At 33.3% G+C, this 19,496-nt stretch overlaps 1 protein-coding gene across 1 annotated transcript; it reads right to left on the bottom strand.

Annotated features, from left to right (window-relative positions):
* Window positions 1-11,055: 11,055 nt before the first annotated feature.
* On the bottom strand, window positions 11,056-19,268 carry LOC108547998 (proline synthase co-transcribed bacterial homolog protein). The gene is made up of 4 exons (XM_017900749.1): window positions 19,197-19,268; window positions 18,719-19,079; window positions 11,348-11,589; window positions 11,056-11,264 (listed from the first exon to the last, which is right to left on the bottom strand). The coding sequence occupies exons 1-4, from the start codon at window positions 19,266-19,268 to the stop codon at window positions 11,190-11,192; spliced, it is 750 nt and encodes a 249-aa protein (XP_017756238.1). The 3' UTR covers window positions 11,056-11,189.
* Between the last annotated feature and the right edge of the window lie 228 nt (window positions 19,269-19,496).

The raw sequence follows: 19,496 nt of genomic DNA, 5'->3' as shown, positions 1-19,496 counted from the left end.
AAATATACAAATATATTTATATAAATATTTAAAACAATTTCAATCGATATTTTAATATTTTCATAATTGTAACACTAAATTTTAGATACTCTATTAAATTATATGTTCAGAGAAAAGCTGTTCAAAATATCAAATTCTATGACATATTTAAAAAGCATTCAAATCGATGAAGTTTACCTCTTTCTATATAATTACTTTTTTTTTAACGCAATTTATTTTACTCATCATAAGAAAATGCCTGAAAGGAACCATAAGTCGCAAATGAACGCAAATGAATAATTTTTCTCTAAAAATATTAACCGTAAATATTTTGACTTATTGCACGATGACACGTCATCGGTTATAACAAAAATATACTTAAAAGCTTTATCGGTACTTGTCATTGATCCTAAATGGTCGATATAATAAGTCGATAGCGACCTTATCCCCTTATTAATCAGCGCTAGTTCACCCTCGATTTTCCCTTTCTTTCTTTCTACTAATTGTAAGATGCACGGATCGCAACGATTAACAAATATTTCGAGTCTAACCGCTAAATTCGGTATTTAGTACTCTTCCTTTATTCGCTCCGTCATTTTTTTCACTTCAGAATGTCCGTCCGAGTCGTTCGCTTGAGACAGCGCGGGCCGGTTCGTTCGCTCCTCCAAGACGCTAACGGCCACGCTTTCGATTCTCGATCGCAAACACGTTCGAATATTATCGAAGATTCGTATCAAATTCATCTTAATCCACGATTTACGAAACGATGAATATTCAGTGATTGATGTGTGAGGCAGTACCGCATAAGACGCCGAGTAGTTAACTAGTTAACTCCACGTTCACATTCCGCGAAGTGACATCTGTGTGCGTTTCACCTCAAACAGTGTTTTCTATTAAAAACATTTATAGATCAAATACACAACGTGTGCTGTTTTAATTTTAATCCGCTACGAGACTAGTCTCGTGTGCGGATTACCAACCTAAAGTGTTGGTATTTTAATCCGCTACGAGACTAGTCTCGTGTGCGGATTACCAACCTAAAGTGTCCACATCCCCGCAAATGGAAACAGATGACAATAATGACACTTATTCACAAATACTCCCTCCAGCATGGCAAAAGAGCCTTTCTCAAGTTAGTAATAACTTCAAGAGTAAAAGAAGTCCTGAGCAACTTGTAAGAAACGTTAAACAAAAAACCAATAGCATGGATCCTATAACTACAACAAACAGATTTTCTATACTAGAAGAGATGAAAGACAGTGAAGTGACTATGGAGACAACTCCAGTAAAAGTACCCCCTCCACCACCTATTTTTTTGGATCATGTTATCGACATACAAACCATGATGAACATGCTATCGACTGAAGTTAACGAGGATGCATATAGTCTAAAGGTCAGTAATGACAAAGTAAAAATAATTCCTAAGACACCTGAAGCGTACAGGAACATAGTAAAAATTCTAAAAGATAAGAATGCAAAATTTCATACATTCCAGCTCAAACAAGAGAGAGCTTTCAGGATTGTTTTGAAACATATCCATCACTCTGTGGATACAAAAGCGTTGAAAGAAGAGTTATTAAGACTTGAACATGAAGTAACGAACATAACAAATATCCAACATAAGAAAACGCACCAGCCACTTTCATTGTTTTTCATTGACCTCAAGCAAAAACACAACAATAAGGATATCTTTAATGTTAAAAACCTAATGAATTGCATAGTGGAAATAGAGACCCCATACAAGAAAAGGGAAATAGTCCAGTGCAAGAGATGCCAACAATATGGACACACGCAAAGATACTGTAACCGTGACTTTCGTTGTGTAAAATGCTCAGAACTACACCCTACTATCGAATGCAAAAAACCAGAAAACTCTCCAGTTAAGTGCGCTCTTTGCGCGGGTAATCATCCTGCAAGCTACAGAGGCTGCTCAGTATACAAAGATTTGCAAGAAAGAACATTTCCAAAACCAATGGCCAAAAAATTATCTAACGATCCACCTACATACCCCCTTGGTACAACATCAAACAACGACTACCATTCTAACTACCAGTACACGTATGCACAAGCTGCAAAGCATAATACTAGGGTACAACCCACTGAAGACAATACTACGCAACAAAACTTCAACTTTATCCATACACTTGAAAAATCATTCACCAAGTTAGAACAAATACTTGTGAAGCAAAATGAACAAATCATCAATATGCTATTCAACTTGATAACTATAGTAACAAAAATAGTAGCAAAATCATGAACAATAAGCCTTTACGCATTGCTCTATGGAATATAAACGGACTCACGCGACGTAAAAATGAGCTAGAATCTTTTCTTATCAGCCAAGACGTACACGTAATACTAATTACGGAAACTCACTTCACTGTTAAAAATTATTTAAAGATTAAAGGTTACGAGACATACACTACACATCATCCAAGCGGAAAAGCACATGGTGGAACTGCCATATTAATAAAATCTAATATAAGCCACTTTGACCACCCAGCTTACAAACATGAACATCTACAGGCAACTAACATAGTATTACAAATCCTCCATAGCCCTATAACCTTATCAGCTGTATACTGCCCCTCCCAAGCACAGTATATCAAAAGACGACTTCGAGACATTCTTCTCAACACTGGGCAACAAATTTATAGCAGGTGGTGACTTCAACGCTAAAAATACCTCCTGGGGATCAAGAATTATAAATCCAAGAGGCAGATCACTCTTCAAATGCATGCAGGCATGTAAACTAGAACACGTGAGTACTGGAGAACCCACTCATTGGCCCACGGATCAAAATAAAATACCAGACTTATTGCATTTCTTTCTCACCAAAGGCATTTCATCTCAATACATTCAAGTCCGCTCTCTTTTTGATCTCTCATCAGACCATTCTCCAATTATTTCTTCTCTGAATACTACAGTTTTATTTAGCAGTCGAAATTGCGAGTTTCAGTGGAAACATCGTTAGTACATAGAATTAATTTGGTACGTAATTTCGTATACCTATATCATTATTACATCTGTTAGAGCAAAAGAGGAATTAACGCAAAATAATAATCTCCATTATCCAATAAAGAAGTATCTCTCGACTCACACCTTCAATATCAATAATCACGCGTCAATCCTAACTGTTAATCCTTGAAATACCGTTTCCGGTATTCCGTTCATCATTTTGTTTAGGACAGACTGTGTATCCAAATGTGAAAGCTCTGAAATTTGACAAGTACCAGTGTTGCGGCCCTAGGACTGCAATGTCCCAGGTCAAGTGGAGGACTGTTTTATGACCTTATTGTCAGTGTCCCTTGACTTCTATACACTCATTGTCACCTAAGCCACCACTTGGGTAAACCGTAACAAAGCAACAATATATCACCCTTAAGACGACAGGTATAAGGGCTCAGATTTTTTAAACAACCACCACCAGCGAAAGACGCTGCAGCTAGCACACACCCCCAATATTATTCGCCACTAATCAGTAGACAGACGAAGCTTATAAAACCACCGACAGAGCAGTCAGGAAGAGAGTTCTCCTAAAATGCAGTCCACTTGACGCTTCGAAGCTAGACAGAACCTTCCTCAAAGAACCATCCGTCACTAATCGTCGTCAACTAAGATCGATCTAGTGATAATATACAACAGTAATTCATTTTTTACGATCTACAGTTATCTATAGTGGAATAAACAGTTTGGTCCTCAGCCACAGTCCTCAAGCCTTTGACAAAGTTTGGCACGTTGACCTCCGCTATAAATTAAAAAAACTACTCCCACATGCATACTTTACGGTTCTACAATCGTACCTAGCCGATAGGAAATATAAAATTAAATTCAAGGATGTAATCACTCCAGCCTATAAAATCCACTCAGATGTGCCCAAGGGAAGCGTTCTAGGTCCGATACTATATCTCATCTACTCATCAGATATACCAAGCACTCCACCAAATGTCACAACAGCCACGTTTGCACATGACACGTCAGTCATGGCCTCACACAATGATCCCCTGGAAGCATCCAAAGTTCTTCAAGAGCATCTGGACAATTTATCATACTGGTTTAAAAATTGGAACATGCAAGTAAACGAAAAGAAATCTAAACATGTGACCTTCACCCTACGCAAGCAAACATGTCCTCCAGTTAAGATGAACAACATTGTAATACCCCAAAGCGACTCGGCTAAATATCTTGGAATGATCCTGGACAGAAGAATGACATGGAAAAGACACATCCAAACCAAATGTAAGCAGCTGAGGCTTAAAATGAAAAAACTGTATTGGCTGATCGGTAATCGCTCTAAACTAAAGATGGAAAACAAGCTACTATTATACAAGATCATCCTCAAGCCTGTCTGGACTTATGGTATACAGCTATGGGGCACGGCCAGCAACTCCAATATCAAGATCATACAGAGATTCCAATCTAAAACGCTACGTAACATATGTAACGCCCCATGGTACGTTACAAACGACGTAATACATCGTGACTTGGCTATACCTTTTATAAAATGCGAAATCACCCAATTTAGCAAACGCCACATAAGTCAGTTAACGTGTCACAAAAATCAATTAGCTAGAAAGTTGTCAAATCCAAATAAATCTCCATTTAGACTAAAAAGATTCGCTCCCCTGAACCTGGTACGTCGATTCTCCTGATAACTCTAACTCCATCATTGTACTACACATACTGCAAGCAATCAACCGATGCAACGATCTACGTATTTGCTTTTCATGTCACCCATAAAGCTATCATTTTTACTTATAATTCCCATTTGAGGAATTGATTGTAAAACTCGTGAAGTCAATAAAAAAAAAAAAAAAGAATGTCCGTCCTCGTGTATCTTCCTAATAAGTTCCATATACATACTGACTGGTAGCATGATAATCCTTTTACTATTTACTTCCTTCATTGAGACGTCGTTCTCTATAACATAGTCTTCGTACGGTTCCGTTTGTAATACTTGGTTTATTACACGAATACGCTCATCTAACGCATCTACATGAGACAACTGTGAACCTGGGCGGTGCTCTACTTCGTATTCGAATTCTTTCAAAATTAATTCCCATCTCGCTATCTTCGTTGATAAGTCCGGTTTATTTAACGTCTTACGCAACGCATCGCAGTCGGTAATTAGCTTAAACTTTATTCGTAACAAATATACTCAAACTTTTGCACGATTTTAATGACTTCTAATATCTCTAGTTCGTAAGAGTGATAATTTTTTCCGCGTTCGTCGTTTTCCTACTCATAAAATACACCGAATGAAAATCTTTTTTATTAATACCTTTTTGCATTAATATTGCCGTAGCCATGCTTACTTGTATCGGTACTCGTAGTCCGATTTTAGAATGATCTTAGTCGTTTTGTGCCGAAATTATATGTAACGTTGTCTTTCAACAAAACTGACAAAGGGCAAGCAATTTTCGCATGATCCCGAATAAACTTACGGATATACCCTGTGAGTTCTAAAAAACTCTAAATTTGTTTCTTAGATACGGGAGTTGGAAAATATTTTACTGTATGAAACTGTGTTTCGCCGGTGATGGATATACATATCCACCTTCTATTTCATATCCAAGGTATTCTACCCGTTTTTGTAAAAATGTGTGTTTTTTCCAATTGATTCCTAATCCGTTTTCTTCCACGACTTTTAACGTTGGAAGTAAATTCTAAAATGCGTCTTATAGAGGATTTTAATAACTAGGTGCTTTGCCCCTTGATAACTGTTTTATTCCCTCGGTACGCTGGTCGGCTAGTGCCCCAAAAACGCATCCCTCGCTGTTTTATAGGGCGTGTCCCCTCTCCGTGGCCTTATCTTCACGTGTCCGTAGCCTCTTCGGCTGAGCTCCGGTCCAGACGCCTCCACTTGGCGTCTAAGCATCCTTGTTGCGTCCCGAACACTGTAACTCTCACGGTGGGAATTTCGCGGGGTTGTAAGGCCCGTTTACGCTGCTGCGGCAATATTGCTGGGATGCGGTCTACTTTAACTTGATAGAGGTAGGCCTGGTTATGGTCGAACTGCAGAGAGTTCTATAGTTCACAGTCTCCTGTGCCGAGTTGTTGGTGGGCCTCGATGATGATAGTATGGTCGTCTCGGAGTTTTTAGGAAAAATCTTTTTGCGAATGCCTTGTCGGTGGTTTTATAAGATTCGCCTGTCTGCTGATTGGTCTATAATATTGGGGGTGTGTGCTAGCCTCAATGTCTTTCGGTGGTGGTGGTTGTTTAAACAATCTGGGTCCTTGTGCCTATCTTAAGGGTGATACATTTTTGCTTGTTACGGTTTACTCAACGGTGGTTTAGGTGACAATGAGTGTATAGAAGTCAAGAGACGTTGACAATAGGGACATAAAACAGTCCTCCACTTGACATGGGACATTGCTGTCCTAAGGCCGCAACAATCCTCATCTGTGACTATTGTAAGTAAATGGGATCCTGTTTTAGTAAGACGACCGTTGTCTTCGCATTCTTGACGAATTTATAGCCCGAAATCACTTCTTTTATTTTTTCACTGTACAGTATGTGATTACTTAATTCGTTTATTTCTATGAAGTTTATTTTCAGTAACTTAATAATTCCTAAGTCGATTTTATCGTCCTTCTTGTTCACTTCACTGTGTTCAATATGACTTCTTCTCTTATCGTCCTTTGTCGTTCTCAATGTTATCACACCTTTATTAATATAGAGTTCTACTCACGTTAAAAAATCTTGTCGGAGTATTACTTGCGATGTCATGGACTCTCGCGTATCCACCAACATACCAGTTGTGTATTCGCAACCGTCGATAATCAGTTTTAAGTCAAATCACCCGATCGAAATAATTCGAGCATTACTAAATCCCATAAGCATACGCGACGTTTGGTTGTTAGTCTTACTTTGTTCATTTTATTAAAAAGATCTTGCCGAATAAGAGTCACATCACTGCCCGTATCCACTAAAGCGCAACATTCCATATTGCTAATATTTACTTTCAGGAATTTGTTCCCGTTACAATTTTGGTGCAATGTGACCAAAATTATTACAGCCGAAACATTTTATTCCTTTTTCTTTGTCTGGACAGCTTGCATAATTATGCTCCATCGAACCGTAACTGTAACAATGGGCCTTGTTGGATTTTCTGAGCTGTAATTTCTTTTTTTCTATTTCTACCCTCTTTATAAACTGCTTTTTATGTTCAGTCATTTTTTCCTGCCTCCTGTCGTACAATTCCAAACGCTTTCTTATTTCGTGCAACGAACGTGCCTCATGTAACGTCATCTTATTCATTTCGTCGTCCTGTATTCCGTTGATTATGTAGATTTTAATTAACAGACGTTTAGTTTCGTAACTAAATGTCTTATTCGGTTCCTAAGCTCGTAGGCAAATGCCTCAAAAATGCATCCCCCGGAGTCTTATAGGGCGTGTCCCCTCTCTATGGCCTCGTCATCGAGTGTAGATAACCTCTTCGGTTGTGTTATCTGTGTCCTTGAACCTTGGCGATGTCTTCCTAGAAATCCAACGAAGGGCTTTCTTCCGCCAGAAGACAATGTATCGATGAAAGTTGCCCACAATTATATGTTTGATTAGTTTCCACGTTTCCCTGGCTTGCGATCTCTTGCATCGCGTCGATGTACAGCCGTGCACTTTCGTTTGATCTTCTTTTTCGCTGTTCCAGTACATGAACTATGTCACTGTTCGTTTCTATTTCAAACTCGAACATTAACTTTTCTCTTAATTTCTTCCATGACGTTATTCTTTTTTCGTACGTAACGAACTACTTGACGAAACCTTTTAGCATACGTTTTCCGTACAGCAGCGTCTGCACCTCCTTCCAGTCCAATAACGTACCCAATTCTTCAAAGTCCACGATCCATTTTTCGATTGGGAGTTTGTCATCTCCTGTAAACTACGCTAAACTCTCGTCAACGTTTTTATTGTAAATTTAACACGTTCCCTGCCGCGTCGGGCGTATGCGCCCCACGCTGAACTTTCCGTTCAAGCCATTTGGTATTACCATTGTAAAATGAAGAATTTTTTAAAAATTCATTATGAAGTCTATTATGGGCATCTTAATACTATTGCTGATGCGTTCATTTGATCGTGAGGAGTATATGCCCCACGTAGAGTGATGGTCAATTTTTCTTATCGCAACTTGTTTTAACTGCACTTCTCGTGTTTCGATCAGTCATTTATTCGAGTGCCGTTGATATCACAATTACTGCTTCGCTGAAGCTGGGATTTATTTATAGTTACTGTAATAGTTGCAACATTCTGCGATAGTTGTGTGGATAAACCACACTTATGTTTGCCATGTTTTAACAAAGTTCACCGTAACATCCCTTTGTAATTGTATACAAACTTGATTTCAATTAAAATGTTTTATTTTAAACTAATATAGGCATGATAAAAAAATTATATGTGAGGATGCAACTCGCTTGGTAGAGTAATGTTCAGCCAGGTATTTGTTAAACTAATTCCTAGAAAAATAAATTTATTGGTTTGTTGTGTTATGCATCTTAAACTATACACCCTTTCCTTGATAATTATGATTTTTGCACTATTTTAATCATTGTAAGGCATACGCCAGAAACAAAACAATACAACTGTAAAGCGTGGGGCGTATGCAGGGTCTGGCAGGGACCCTGTTAACCCTTTGAGCGCTGAGTTGTGCGACGTTAAGCGTGCCCTGTGTACCGTCCATTTCTTACGACAAAGCACGCGCTGGGCTGCCTGCTTTTTACGACGAAGCGCATGCTGCGCTGACTGAAATTTCATTGCAAAATGTGTTGATTGTAACTGAAATAATTTGAGCAGTGACTGCAAAAACCTTAACAGAACCATTTATTTCATTAAGCAATAATAACATATACAAAATACAATATACAAAATACAGCAATAATAACACAATATAAAAAATAGTAAATTATATCTTTTAAATTGAAAATTTAATAATTTCGTATTGTGTGCTAAATCTCAAAGTAGAGTTCAATATATAGGCCAATGTTACATTTTTTGCATTCATAGCGCGAGTCAGTCCTGCGATTATGTTTAGCGCAAACAGTGCATCTTCGCCGTGAAGGACATTTATTAGTTTCTTTATTTTTGCAGGATGTAAGGAAATGCCTCTTCGTTAACCGAAATGAAAGGTCTTCCGAACGAACTCTTCCTCTTTTAGCCTCTTCTCTGCATGATGGATATTTTTGTAAAATATCTTTTATGAGAAGTAAATGAAATTTTTCAAATGTTGCAGTTTTATTATTAGCACTTTTGCGAAGAATATATGCATTGTATATAGCGAGATCTAAGAGGTGGAAAAAATATGAACGCAGTGAAGTAAACTCAAAATCATATCGATTTTATCAACTGCGCCTATCAAGGCATTGTAATCTGCTACACACTTTGGTTTTTTCTTTGTTTTGCCACTTTCATAATTAATTTTTTTGGTTTCAACAAATTCATCAAAATGTGAACTAGATAACATCCATACGTCTTTTTTATCACGCTACTTTAACGCTAATAGATTGTGTGTCGAAATTTAACGCTGCGCGTGGCGCATCGCGTGTACGTCCGGTCTTTATTTCGATGTCTTGCTAACTTCTTCGTGCACTCGTTTGATGCATCCGTGTTTTCGTCAAAATCACCCTTTTCCGTCTCTTCACCATCGGACCTTTCTTCTACCATGTTACCTTTAACATGGTTTAATAGCATGTTCCTTAACTTCTTCTCTCTTTCCCATGGGTTCCAGATTTACATTTGTTACTTCTCGTTTCTGCTGATCCACTTTCATTCGCATTATTCTCTCTTCTGTAAGTGTGTCAGTCGTTTTTCTGTTTGTCTCGTTCGACTTTTAATATCGTTTTTAATAACGCTCTTCGAACATCTCGTTTCTTCCCGCTTCCATCGTTTCACTGAAATTCTAAGCGCTTATCGTTTTTTTCTTTTTTAAATTTGCCACAGTTTTTATTATACTTGAAAAAAGATATTACGACAAATATGAAAGATTAACTCTTTTTTGCTATTAACACTTTACCGACCGCTAGCGAGTCAACAGCATAATCACATCCGATCGGCCTCTCAACCGCAGATTCTCCCTGGCACCCCCCATATAAAAATGGGGAGCTTACAAAACAACGCAACTGATACAACTGAGCAAAGTACCTCAATGCTAAATAACAAATTACTATTCATATAATGATAATGACTGTTCATCGTCATGACAACCGATTAATACGCTACATAGATTGGTAAGCGTCGGTGACAAAAAGATGATTAATAGGCTATCGGTCGATAGGTGTCGGCGACAAAAAGCCGAATAATAGGCTTCCGGTCGATACAGTGTTAAGTTGACAATATTTTTGACAATAACATCTAAAGAAATCGTGTATAAATTTATCTATAATACTGTTTTGTTCCAATATCTCATGTTTCGTTACAATATTTTCAACTTAATGTTGATTATAAAATCTTTAGGATTTTGCTAACAAAAGTAGTCAACTGGAAGTCGCCTCTCGAATGCAAAGGCTTAAATATTATTCAAAATGCTAGAAGGAAATGTGATTAATTTTTACTTACTAATGTTTAATTAAATGTTTAATCGGTAGTAAGAAGAATTATTTAATAATTCATTCTTTAACGTGTCTATTATCATTAAAAAAAAAAAGTATCACATAATGAAGGATGTCTTTGAGTTGGAATTAGAAATTTTCTCTTATTATTGATGGAACTTCGTGTTAGATGAAAATACATATTTGGCAAACCCTCAAATACGCTTTGCATTAATGATTTAAAAAAGGGTTATTTTTTTACTGTAATACTATGAATGGAATGATACTGAATATCATTATCTTAAATTCAATGCTGATTACTTGTTGCTCAAATCCTTAATTTCCTATGATAAAACATATGTTATTAAATGGCAAATAAAATGTAACGTGTTAACAATACTATTTGCTACTTATAAAGGATATTTTGTTCATTGGTCAATGGAAGAAATAAAAAAATGTAGCAAAAAGAGATTGCTATATTCTTTCAAAGACGGCACAAATTTTTACAGGAGAAAGAGAGTGGATAGATATTAAAAGTAAATGTTATTTTTGAAAAATAAATACCTTCTGAGTTATTAATGAAAAACTCTTGACCCTATACATAGAAATTCGTTATACAAACGAATTTTAATCCAACACCATAAACAAAATATATATTTAAAACAATATTATACAAGAAATGTATATGTATTTCATTTAACATCCTTCTTTGGTCTTTCTCCAAATATAGCGCTACCAACTCTAACATTGGTACTTCCAAGCTCCACCTGCATAAAATTAATTTCATATTTTGATATACTTATATTTAATACATTTGAAAAATTATGAAAATAATTTCTATTGATATTACCGCATGTTCATAATCATTTGACATTCCCATCGATAACTCTATTTGTTTGGAATCCATGTTTAATTCCTTGACAATTTTTTCTCTACATTCTTTCAAACACAAGAAATCAGGATTTGGTCCTTTAGTAATATCATATCCAAACATGCCTATTGTCATAATACCCATAAATTCTAAGTTCTCGCAATTGGCAACTATATGCCGAACGAGAGAACAAACTTGTGTAACTTCACATCCATTTTTTTCTGAAAATATAAATTTTGGATACATTATAAAAATACAATTGTTATGCATATAATAACCATTAAAATTTCTTAATCCATAAAGAAGCTAAAATGACTCTCGTAACTAAGTCAAACCTTAATTTAGATTTATTTGATACTGAAACAAAAATTTGTTATAATTCGATGAATTCTATAGGTCATACTTCCTGAATATGAAATTTCAGCTTCAGAAATTTAACCCTTTGAGCGCTATGAAGCCATATATGGGTTCTCGCACAACCATTCGATTTGGGCTATGAACGCATATATGGGTTCTCGCACAACCATTCAATCTGGGCTATGAACGCTGTAAAGTTTTATAAAATAATAATTTTGTAATAGTTTACAATTAGTTTAGAATATTGCCGAAACGTGCTTCGTCGTAAAAAGCAGGCTGCCCAGCGCGTGCACTGTCGTAAGAAGTGGGCGGTCCCACAGCGTACGCTTAACGTCGAACAGCTCAGCGCTCAAAGGGTTAACCCTTTGCACTCGAGAGGCGACCATCGGTCGCCATTGGATAAAATTTCGAAGATCGATATTAATTAATATATCAAATTTAAGATAATGTAACGGCTGTGCGAGCTATCGAAATCGAATATTTCTACGTGTTAATTATTATACGATTTCTTATTTACTGCTGAAAGAAATATCGCCAGCTTTATAGCAGAAAATCTTTGAACTCCTACTCATTAGCTAAAAAATCGTCGAGTGCAAAGGGTTAATAGCTACCGAACTATTAATAACATAATTTTTTAAAACATATTTACTGTTTATTTAGATATATAAACATAAAAAAGAGAAAAATTATGAGAAAATATGAGATGACTTGGGCATATTATTTTATCCGGCAACTAGAGACATCTGGTTAATCATTGTTAAAAGTATATTCTATTACTTGTGCTGAAAAAAAGGGACTCATTTTGTATAAAGAACCCTATATTTATTGTCACTCTGTCATCGACTACTCAACAGTTCACGACGACACTACAAAGAATGACGGTTGATCAGTGACGTCTGCGTAACGTCCATACAGACAGAATTCAATGTGTTATACGGAATGTTTTTTATTCATATGTCGAAAATGAATAAAAAACCCAAATTAAAATTTTATATTTAGGATTTATTTCCCGATTCCCTCTCCCCAGAATTTGATGCTGATCGATCATTGAGGCTTTTCGGAAAAATATCCATTCTATCTATTTATGGCTTGACCTTTCTACTCTATACAAGATGTATCGCATAATTGTCGGCACAATTTTTTATCGTTTGCAATAATAATCAGAAAAAAGAACTATTTAAAACACGTGGTAACTAATATTTATCGATTGGCAATTGTGATAAAATTTAAAAAAAATATAATTTCTCCCATAAAAAATTAAAGTCAACTTGTCTTTTTTCAACGATACTGTCTGATTTAAACTTTATCATATTCTAGCTCGTATCAATATGATTTCATTGAATTACTATGCCATAATCATGAAATAACCTTAAAGTCAGGAATGTAAAATTCATAAAAATTAATCGAAATCAATTGTCTCCATTTTGTACAAAATCGTTTAGTAGTTTTCAGAGAATACTCTTAGATAAACTAGAAACTATAAAAACAGTACGAATTTTTGTCCAAATGGCTCAAGAATTTAATAGCACTGTCTTCAATTATAATTAATTGTAACTTGTTCCCTTCCTTCTTTTCAAATTCTCTATAGTTTCTTAAATTTGTTTTTTTAATTAAATTTCTTAAATATAAAATATTTATACACAAGGTTAATGCCATTCTCGATGTCTTATATAATACAGAAACGTATCTTCACGTGCATTCCATTTGTGCTCACCGAAAATTAACAATATATATTAATTTTTTCATAAGTGGAACATATTTTTCACAAACTACGAGTGTACTACTTGCACTAACGACAAACTAAGATGGAATACAAGAACTGTCTTAGTAGCGTTAAAAATAAGTGCTACAGATTGTAGATACTTTTTTTCTTTGTTGATCTCTGAATTTTCCATGAATACTTAAATTCAAGATTTAGATAATGTTAATAAGACCTACCCTAGGTAGAAACCTACGCCCTATCTAACAAAGAAATTGCAAGCTTCTTGGCTCACCGATTTAGTTCAAATTTTGCAGAGTGCTAGATTTGATTCCCTTATTTACGAAATTATATGATTCTATAAACCACTCGTTATTTTTTTTAATATTTGCAATTAAAAACTCCTTCATTGTTTAAATGGAGTTCTATTCAGGGTGGGTACCATGTAATAGTTTGCCTAGCAGCAGTTCTGTCAATTGTACTTGGAAATGCAGAAAACAATAAATAAATTATTTGTCACATTGACAGCATAAGTATAAAAATAAGATTAAATTCTTGTTCCCCGTTATCCATACAACGGTGGAACTTATAAAAACAAGCACCTCGCATACCAAATACATAAATGCAGAATTGCTGTGAAAAGCATTTACTATTTTGCATTTCTTTGGGGAAAAAACTTCATTAACATTTTCGAAAATCTCTCTTTCTCTCGCGCAACTGATAATGTACGAATGAGTATAACTAAATGGCACTTTCCCTGTTTGTAATTTCTCGTTCATCCTCTGTGAAATAACAGCTGTTTTGAATTCTTTTTAAGAAGTGGATCACTGACTTTAAAAATGATTTATATAATTCGAAATTTCATAGCAGCTTTTATTGTTTCGCCCAAACTTGCATTTTCTTTAAATAAGACGTATTTGACTACTTTTCTTTGCCGAATTCGACGTTTATTTTTGAAGTAGTATATTCGATGAGTAAAAACTTTGAATGAAAAACCATCTGATTAAAACTGCTGGTTCTTGCAACTGTTGCAGTAGGCAATTGATAGCTTGTTGAAAATTTTGTCCAGATTCTTTAAAACAATCCTAGATCCGTTTATCAATGGCATCGTACTTATAAAATATTGTATCTTCTATTTTAATTTGATTTTCCCTAAAGATAATGTCATTTTTTCTGTTTAGATGTTTGCTCCTTTTTTCCGAAGGATTTACAAACGCCATGAGGGATAATGGAATATGTAAATAATGTTTTTTCTTCCAGCTCGTACCGTTCATTGTCTATAAAATCCTCGTATATTTCTTCATATATGTTTTCATGATCCAATTCATTATTATTAATTGGATACTCCTCTGTTATTACTTCATATTCATTTAGCATGTCAATGACATTTTTTGTAATTTTTACGTCTACTACTATTGTTATATCAGAAATCGCAGTAGATACTTTTGAATAAACCAAAGTATCTTCTAACAATTGTTTTTCATTTAATTTTTTGTCAAACTTACGATCACCGCGTGGGGAGTACTAATTACTTGTAAAGTTGAAAATTGTGGATTCATTTTAATTTTGCTATAGTTGATTGTGGATTGAAAGATTGATCGTGACTGATCGCGGGATTCATTTCGACGCTGGTGAATAGCCTTATGAATTTCGTTGGTATAAACGAAATACGGTGAAACCATTGAAAGATTTCATAAGTCAAAAAGAAAGATCAGGTTGGAACAAGCATTTGTATAAATAACGGTATCTGCAGTTTTTCCGCTTAATGATAATTTATATTTTTATCTTTTTTCCTATAGCAAACAAAACTTTTGTATATCTTCTAGTAAGTAAAGACATTTTATTTGCAATTTGTTTAAAATTCATTACCTACTTTTATATCTAAATAATTGATAGAAAATAAAAAAGAATTGAAAGGAGGAAGAAAGAACCATAGATCCACACTGTAGGAAGCGAAACCAGTTGTCGATGGAATAACCATTACATGGGTTTGCAATCTCTAGAAAGATAATTGCTCAATTTGTGTCCACAAAACTTTTTGTTAAAAAACATGAATTTTAAACATATAAAATTTAATTTACATGAGTAATAGAATTTTTCACAAGAATTTTCCGTTCGTAGATTCCACATTTCTGACTACAATATTATTTCAAAGTCATGGTATAGGAGTTCGTTGAACTCGTTCTGATATGAACTACAAAATTATAAAACATAAAACAGGCAGTGCCATTTGAAAGCTTTAAAAAGAAGTGAGAATGATCTTTTATCAAAAAGAATTTTTTTTTCTTAATTCTAATATCGATGAAAATCCGACTAACTTTTTTTTCAAAATGACTTTCCTCAGAATATTGTAATTGCCTAAAATATCATAACGGCAATTATACAGGGTGATTCGCTCGCTAATAGACTCACAAGCAGTACCGTATTTAGAAAACCTGAATACTTGAAGCTTTACAGCTCACACATACACGCATACAAATGTAATTAATGCACACATTCGTCAGATTATCGTGTAAAGACATAGAACTATCGAATTCACTATACATTTATGAGAGATGTTGCATTAGTTCAAGCATAGAATATTATAAATATTATGTGCTATACCTTCATAGCGTGATTTTATATCTTTAATGGATCAATAGTTTCATGATCGAAAGGTAATATTATGTCATCTATCTATGCATTAAGAAACAAGTGACGTCAACACTGATGTCAAGAAAAACAAATTATTTCTCTTGCTCATGTCGGCCTACCTGTTAATGGGTTCATAGGGAATAGCTCTTCAAGTAGGGATTATTAATAAATTGTGAAGAATTTGTCAAAAATTGAGGAATAATATAAAAATAAAACTAAGAAACTTCCTTGAACAAAATGGTGAATGATTATATCGAAGCTGACGCACAAACACAACTTTTAAGAGAAATAAATCAAAACGGTTCTATTTTATGGGATTGACGAAGAGACAGGGAATGAAAAAATAATTTTTATAGCTTGCTGTTACCCAAGAAAAAAAGTTCAGTGGTGTCAAATCAAGAGAACAAAGAGACAATTGTGAAGCAAATTTACGTTCTATCTATCAAGTTCAAGAAAGAGCAACAACATGCAATGCCAGCCACTGAAAATATTGTTGATCTGGTACTTCTGCTGCATGCAATGGTCTTCCGTTATTCCGCACTGAATAATATATTTTTTGATCTAAATTGTAAGCTTCTGCTGCTTTGTCACAGGAACATAGCATGTTATTTATACATATAACAAAGCATGTTATTTGTGCAAAGTATGAAAATATTATAATAAAGTAAGTCCAAGATTTTTAGAAATCTTCATATAGTTTTTCCAAGAGAGCAGGTTTGATTTCTTTGAAATTTTTTACTTTCTCGATAAGTAGAATATGAAGCAACAATAAAAGAGTAACCTTGAAAAAACTAGTAAAGATCAAGATTGTGGAAACTTTTTTAACAGATCTCCACCAATTCAAAGGTAGACTCATACTATGAAGATCATAACATAATTTTTATACACTCTTTAGAAATGTAATTTTTATATAATTATATTTCTTTGAGTACATCAGTGGGTGTACTTTTTCATTCTCTATAAAAGTATATTACAATTCCTGTATCTTAGAAGTATTAAATCAAGATCTATTTCAACTTTAAATTTATTATTTTAATTTTATTTTTTTAATTTAATTTTATTTATTTAATTATTTGAATTTCCTGCATCAATGATAAATTATAGAATTTTACAGATACTGTTTTATGTTAACACATGTACATATTTTTATACAATATCTTTAAACGCTTCAAAATAATACATTTTAATTAAAAATTGAAAAACTTAAAAAAAAACTCTTAAACTAATAATTTTAAATCATTAAGTATAACAAATAATAATACTTTTTTATGTATTTTGTTATCTTTTGTAGAAAATGAGAAACTACAATTTCTCTTTATGAATACATTATCTTCAGCTGCTGCTGTTTATGGATATAAAATATGTAAAAAATATATGCAAATATATACAAAGAATAGGTAACTTATGAATAACATTCAACCTAAATTTATTACATATAGCATTATCTAAGAGTAATAGATTAAGAGTATATCTTCCTTGCAAAAGTGTACTTTTATCATGTAATTCATCGACTCTAATTATTTACAGCAAAATAAATAAGATTTAGTTATTCTTTTGTCACTCACTTCACCTACTACTAGATTTGCTATGTATCATTCTATTTTGTTCATCTACAAGAATCTATACATAATTATCTTCTATATTCTTTATTATTATTTGGATAATTAAATCATAGTACCTATCTTAATAATATTTTGCTCATATCAATTCACCTGAAATACTGTGATTTGTACATTTCAATAAAAAATGTCTCCATATTTTACTGCCACATTCATAGCTATAATTGTTGAGTTAAATCCATGTAGAACTAATTATTTTTTTTAACTTCTTGCTGCATTTTCTGAAATAACAAACTCATTCAACCTAGTAAATGCCTGTACGTTTTTTTTATAGTAGTCAGTATTAATTAACATTTTTTACTGCATCAAACCATAATAATGAAAGATATGTTATAATAAGTTATGAATCTAAAATTATTACTTCACACATATGAGTGTATATTGGACTATTGATATTAACATATTTATCATAGATTCTGCAACAAATTATGTTACAAATAAAATGTGGATCATCTACAATTTTAATCTATTTGTTTATTATATCGATTCTGCTTTTTCTTATTTTCATGAAATACAAATTTTTCATTTTTATACATAAACTTAGACACATGTATTTTAAATACAATTGACTAGAACTATTGTATACAGGAACATAAATTATACAAGAAACTCTATATGGGAAATGTCACAGTCAAACTGATTACCATAAAAAATAACTATCTATAGATTCATAATAAACTAATAATATATGTATGATACATTCTACTAATGACTAAACCTATTAATGAATTTCAACACTCATATATATTATGATTTATCACTGGTATAGTATAATAACTTGACAATTTGTCTTTAATTATAGTCGAACATAGTGAAATAGATATAAAAGCAATGCATATATGATACATATATGCATATATCTTTTAACTAAAATATGCAGAACATACTATTTTGCATATCATATATTTCTATAACAAAATATGCGTTTATTTAAATATCCATAGTCTAACTATCGCATGAATTTTCAATTCAGTTTTTATTTTTACATAAAATGGAAGCTGTAGTCTTAATTAATTAATTTCATCACAATATATAAAATACCTTGCTCGTTGCTAGTATTAACCTGTACCATCACTTTTAATTTTAAGTCATCATATTTTCTAAATTTGGGCCAAGAAACATTTAATGCTGATGCAAGCTTTTCATTATCTACTGTTTCAATTACATATAAATTTGGAACACCTAATAACTTGTTTACTTTATTACGTTGAAGATGGCCAATAAAATGCCAACGTATATCTGGACAGTTTTCTAAAATATTTGGATAACTTCCCTTTTCTACTAATTCATTAACATAATTTTCACCAAAATGTTTTTGTCCAACATTGTAAGCTTCAACAATTAATTCAATTGGTTTTAACTTACTCACAGCTACTAAACGTGGTTCAAAATATTTGTATATCTGTAAAAAAGAAAGGTTAAAATTATAAATTATTACTATTTCAAAAATTTCAAATACATTCTTTACATTTTTATATAATGCATTTAATATATTTATAAATATAAATTGTTAACATACCGGTAATCTGTTAGAAGAAGCAGCAATAATTTTATTCCGTACTATTTTTATATTTGCTGCTATTTCTGTCATTTTTTGATACTTTGTAACGAATTTATTAATATATTTATCAACATATATATCTATGCTTCTAACACATATTGACATACGTATTATATATTTTTTTTAAATTCCCTAAAAGATAATTTAATCATACAATTTAGTAAATCAAAATTCGAAGTTTTTATTAGAAGGAAACCATTTTATTTATTTAAATTTCTCTGTAGATTACTCTAGATTTTAAAGCAGAAAACAAGATAC

The sequence above is a fragment of the Eufriesea mexicana genome, unplaced genomic scaffold (assembly GCF_001483705.2).
Source record: "Eufriesea mexicana isolate 0111107269 unplaced genomic scaffold, ASM148370v2 scaffold1357, whole genome shotgun sequence".
NCBI classification, from domain to species: Eukaryota; Metazoa; Arthropoda; class Insecta; order Hymenoptera; family Apidae; genus Eufriesea; species Eufriesea mexicana.
The sequence above is the reverse complement of the archived record's forward strand: the minus strand, read 5'-3'. Positions and strand labels throughout refer to the sequence as shown.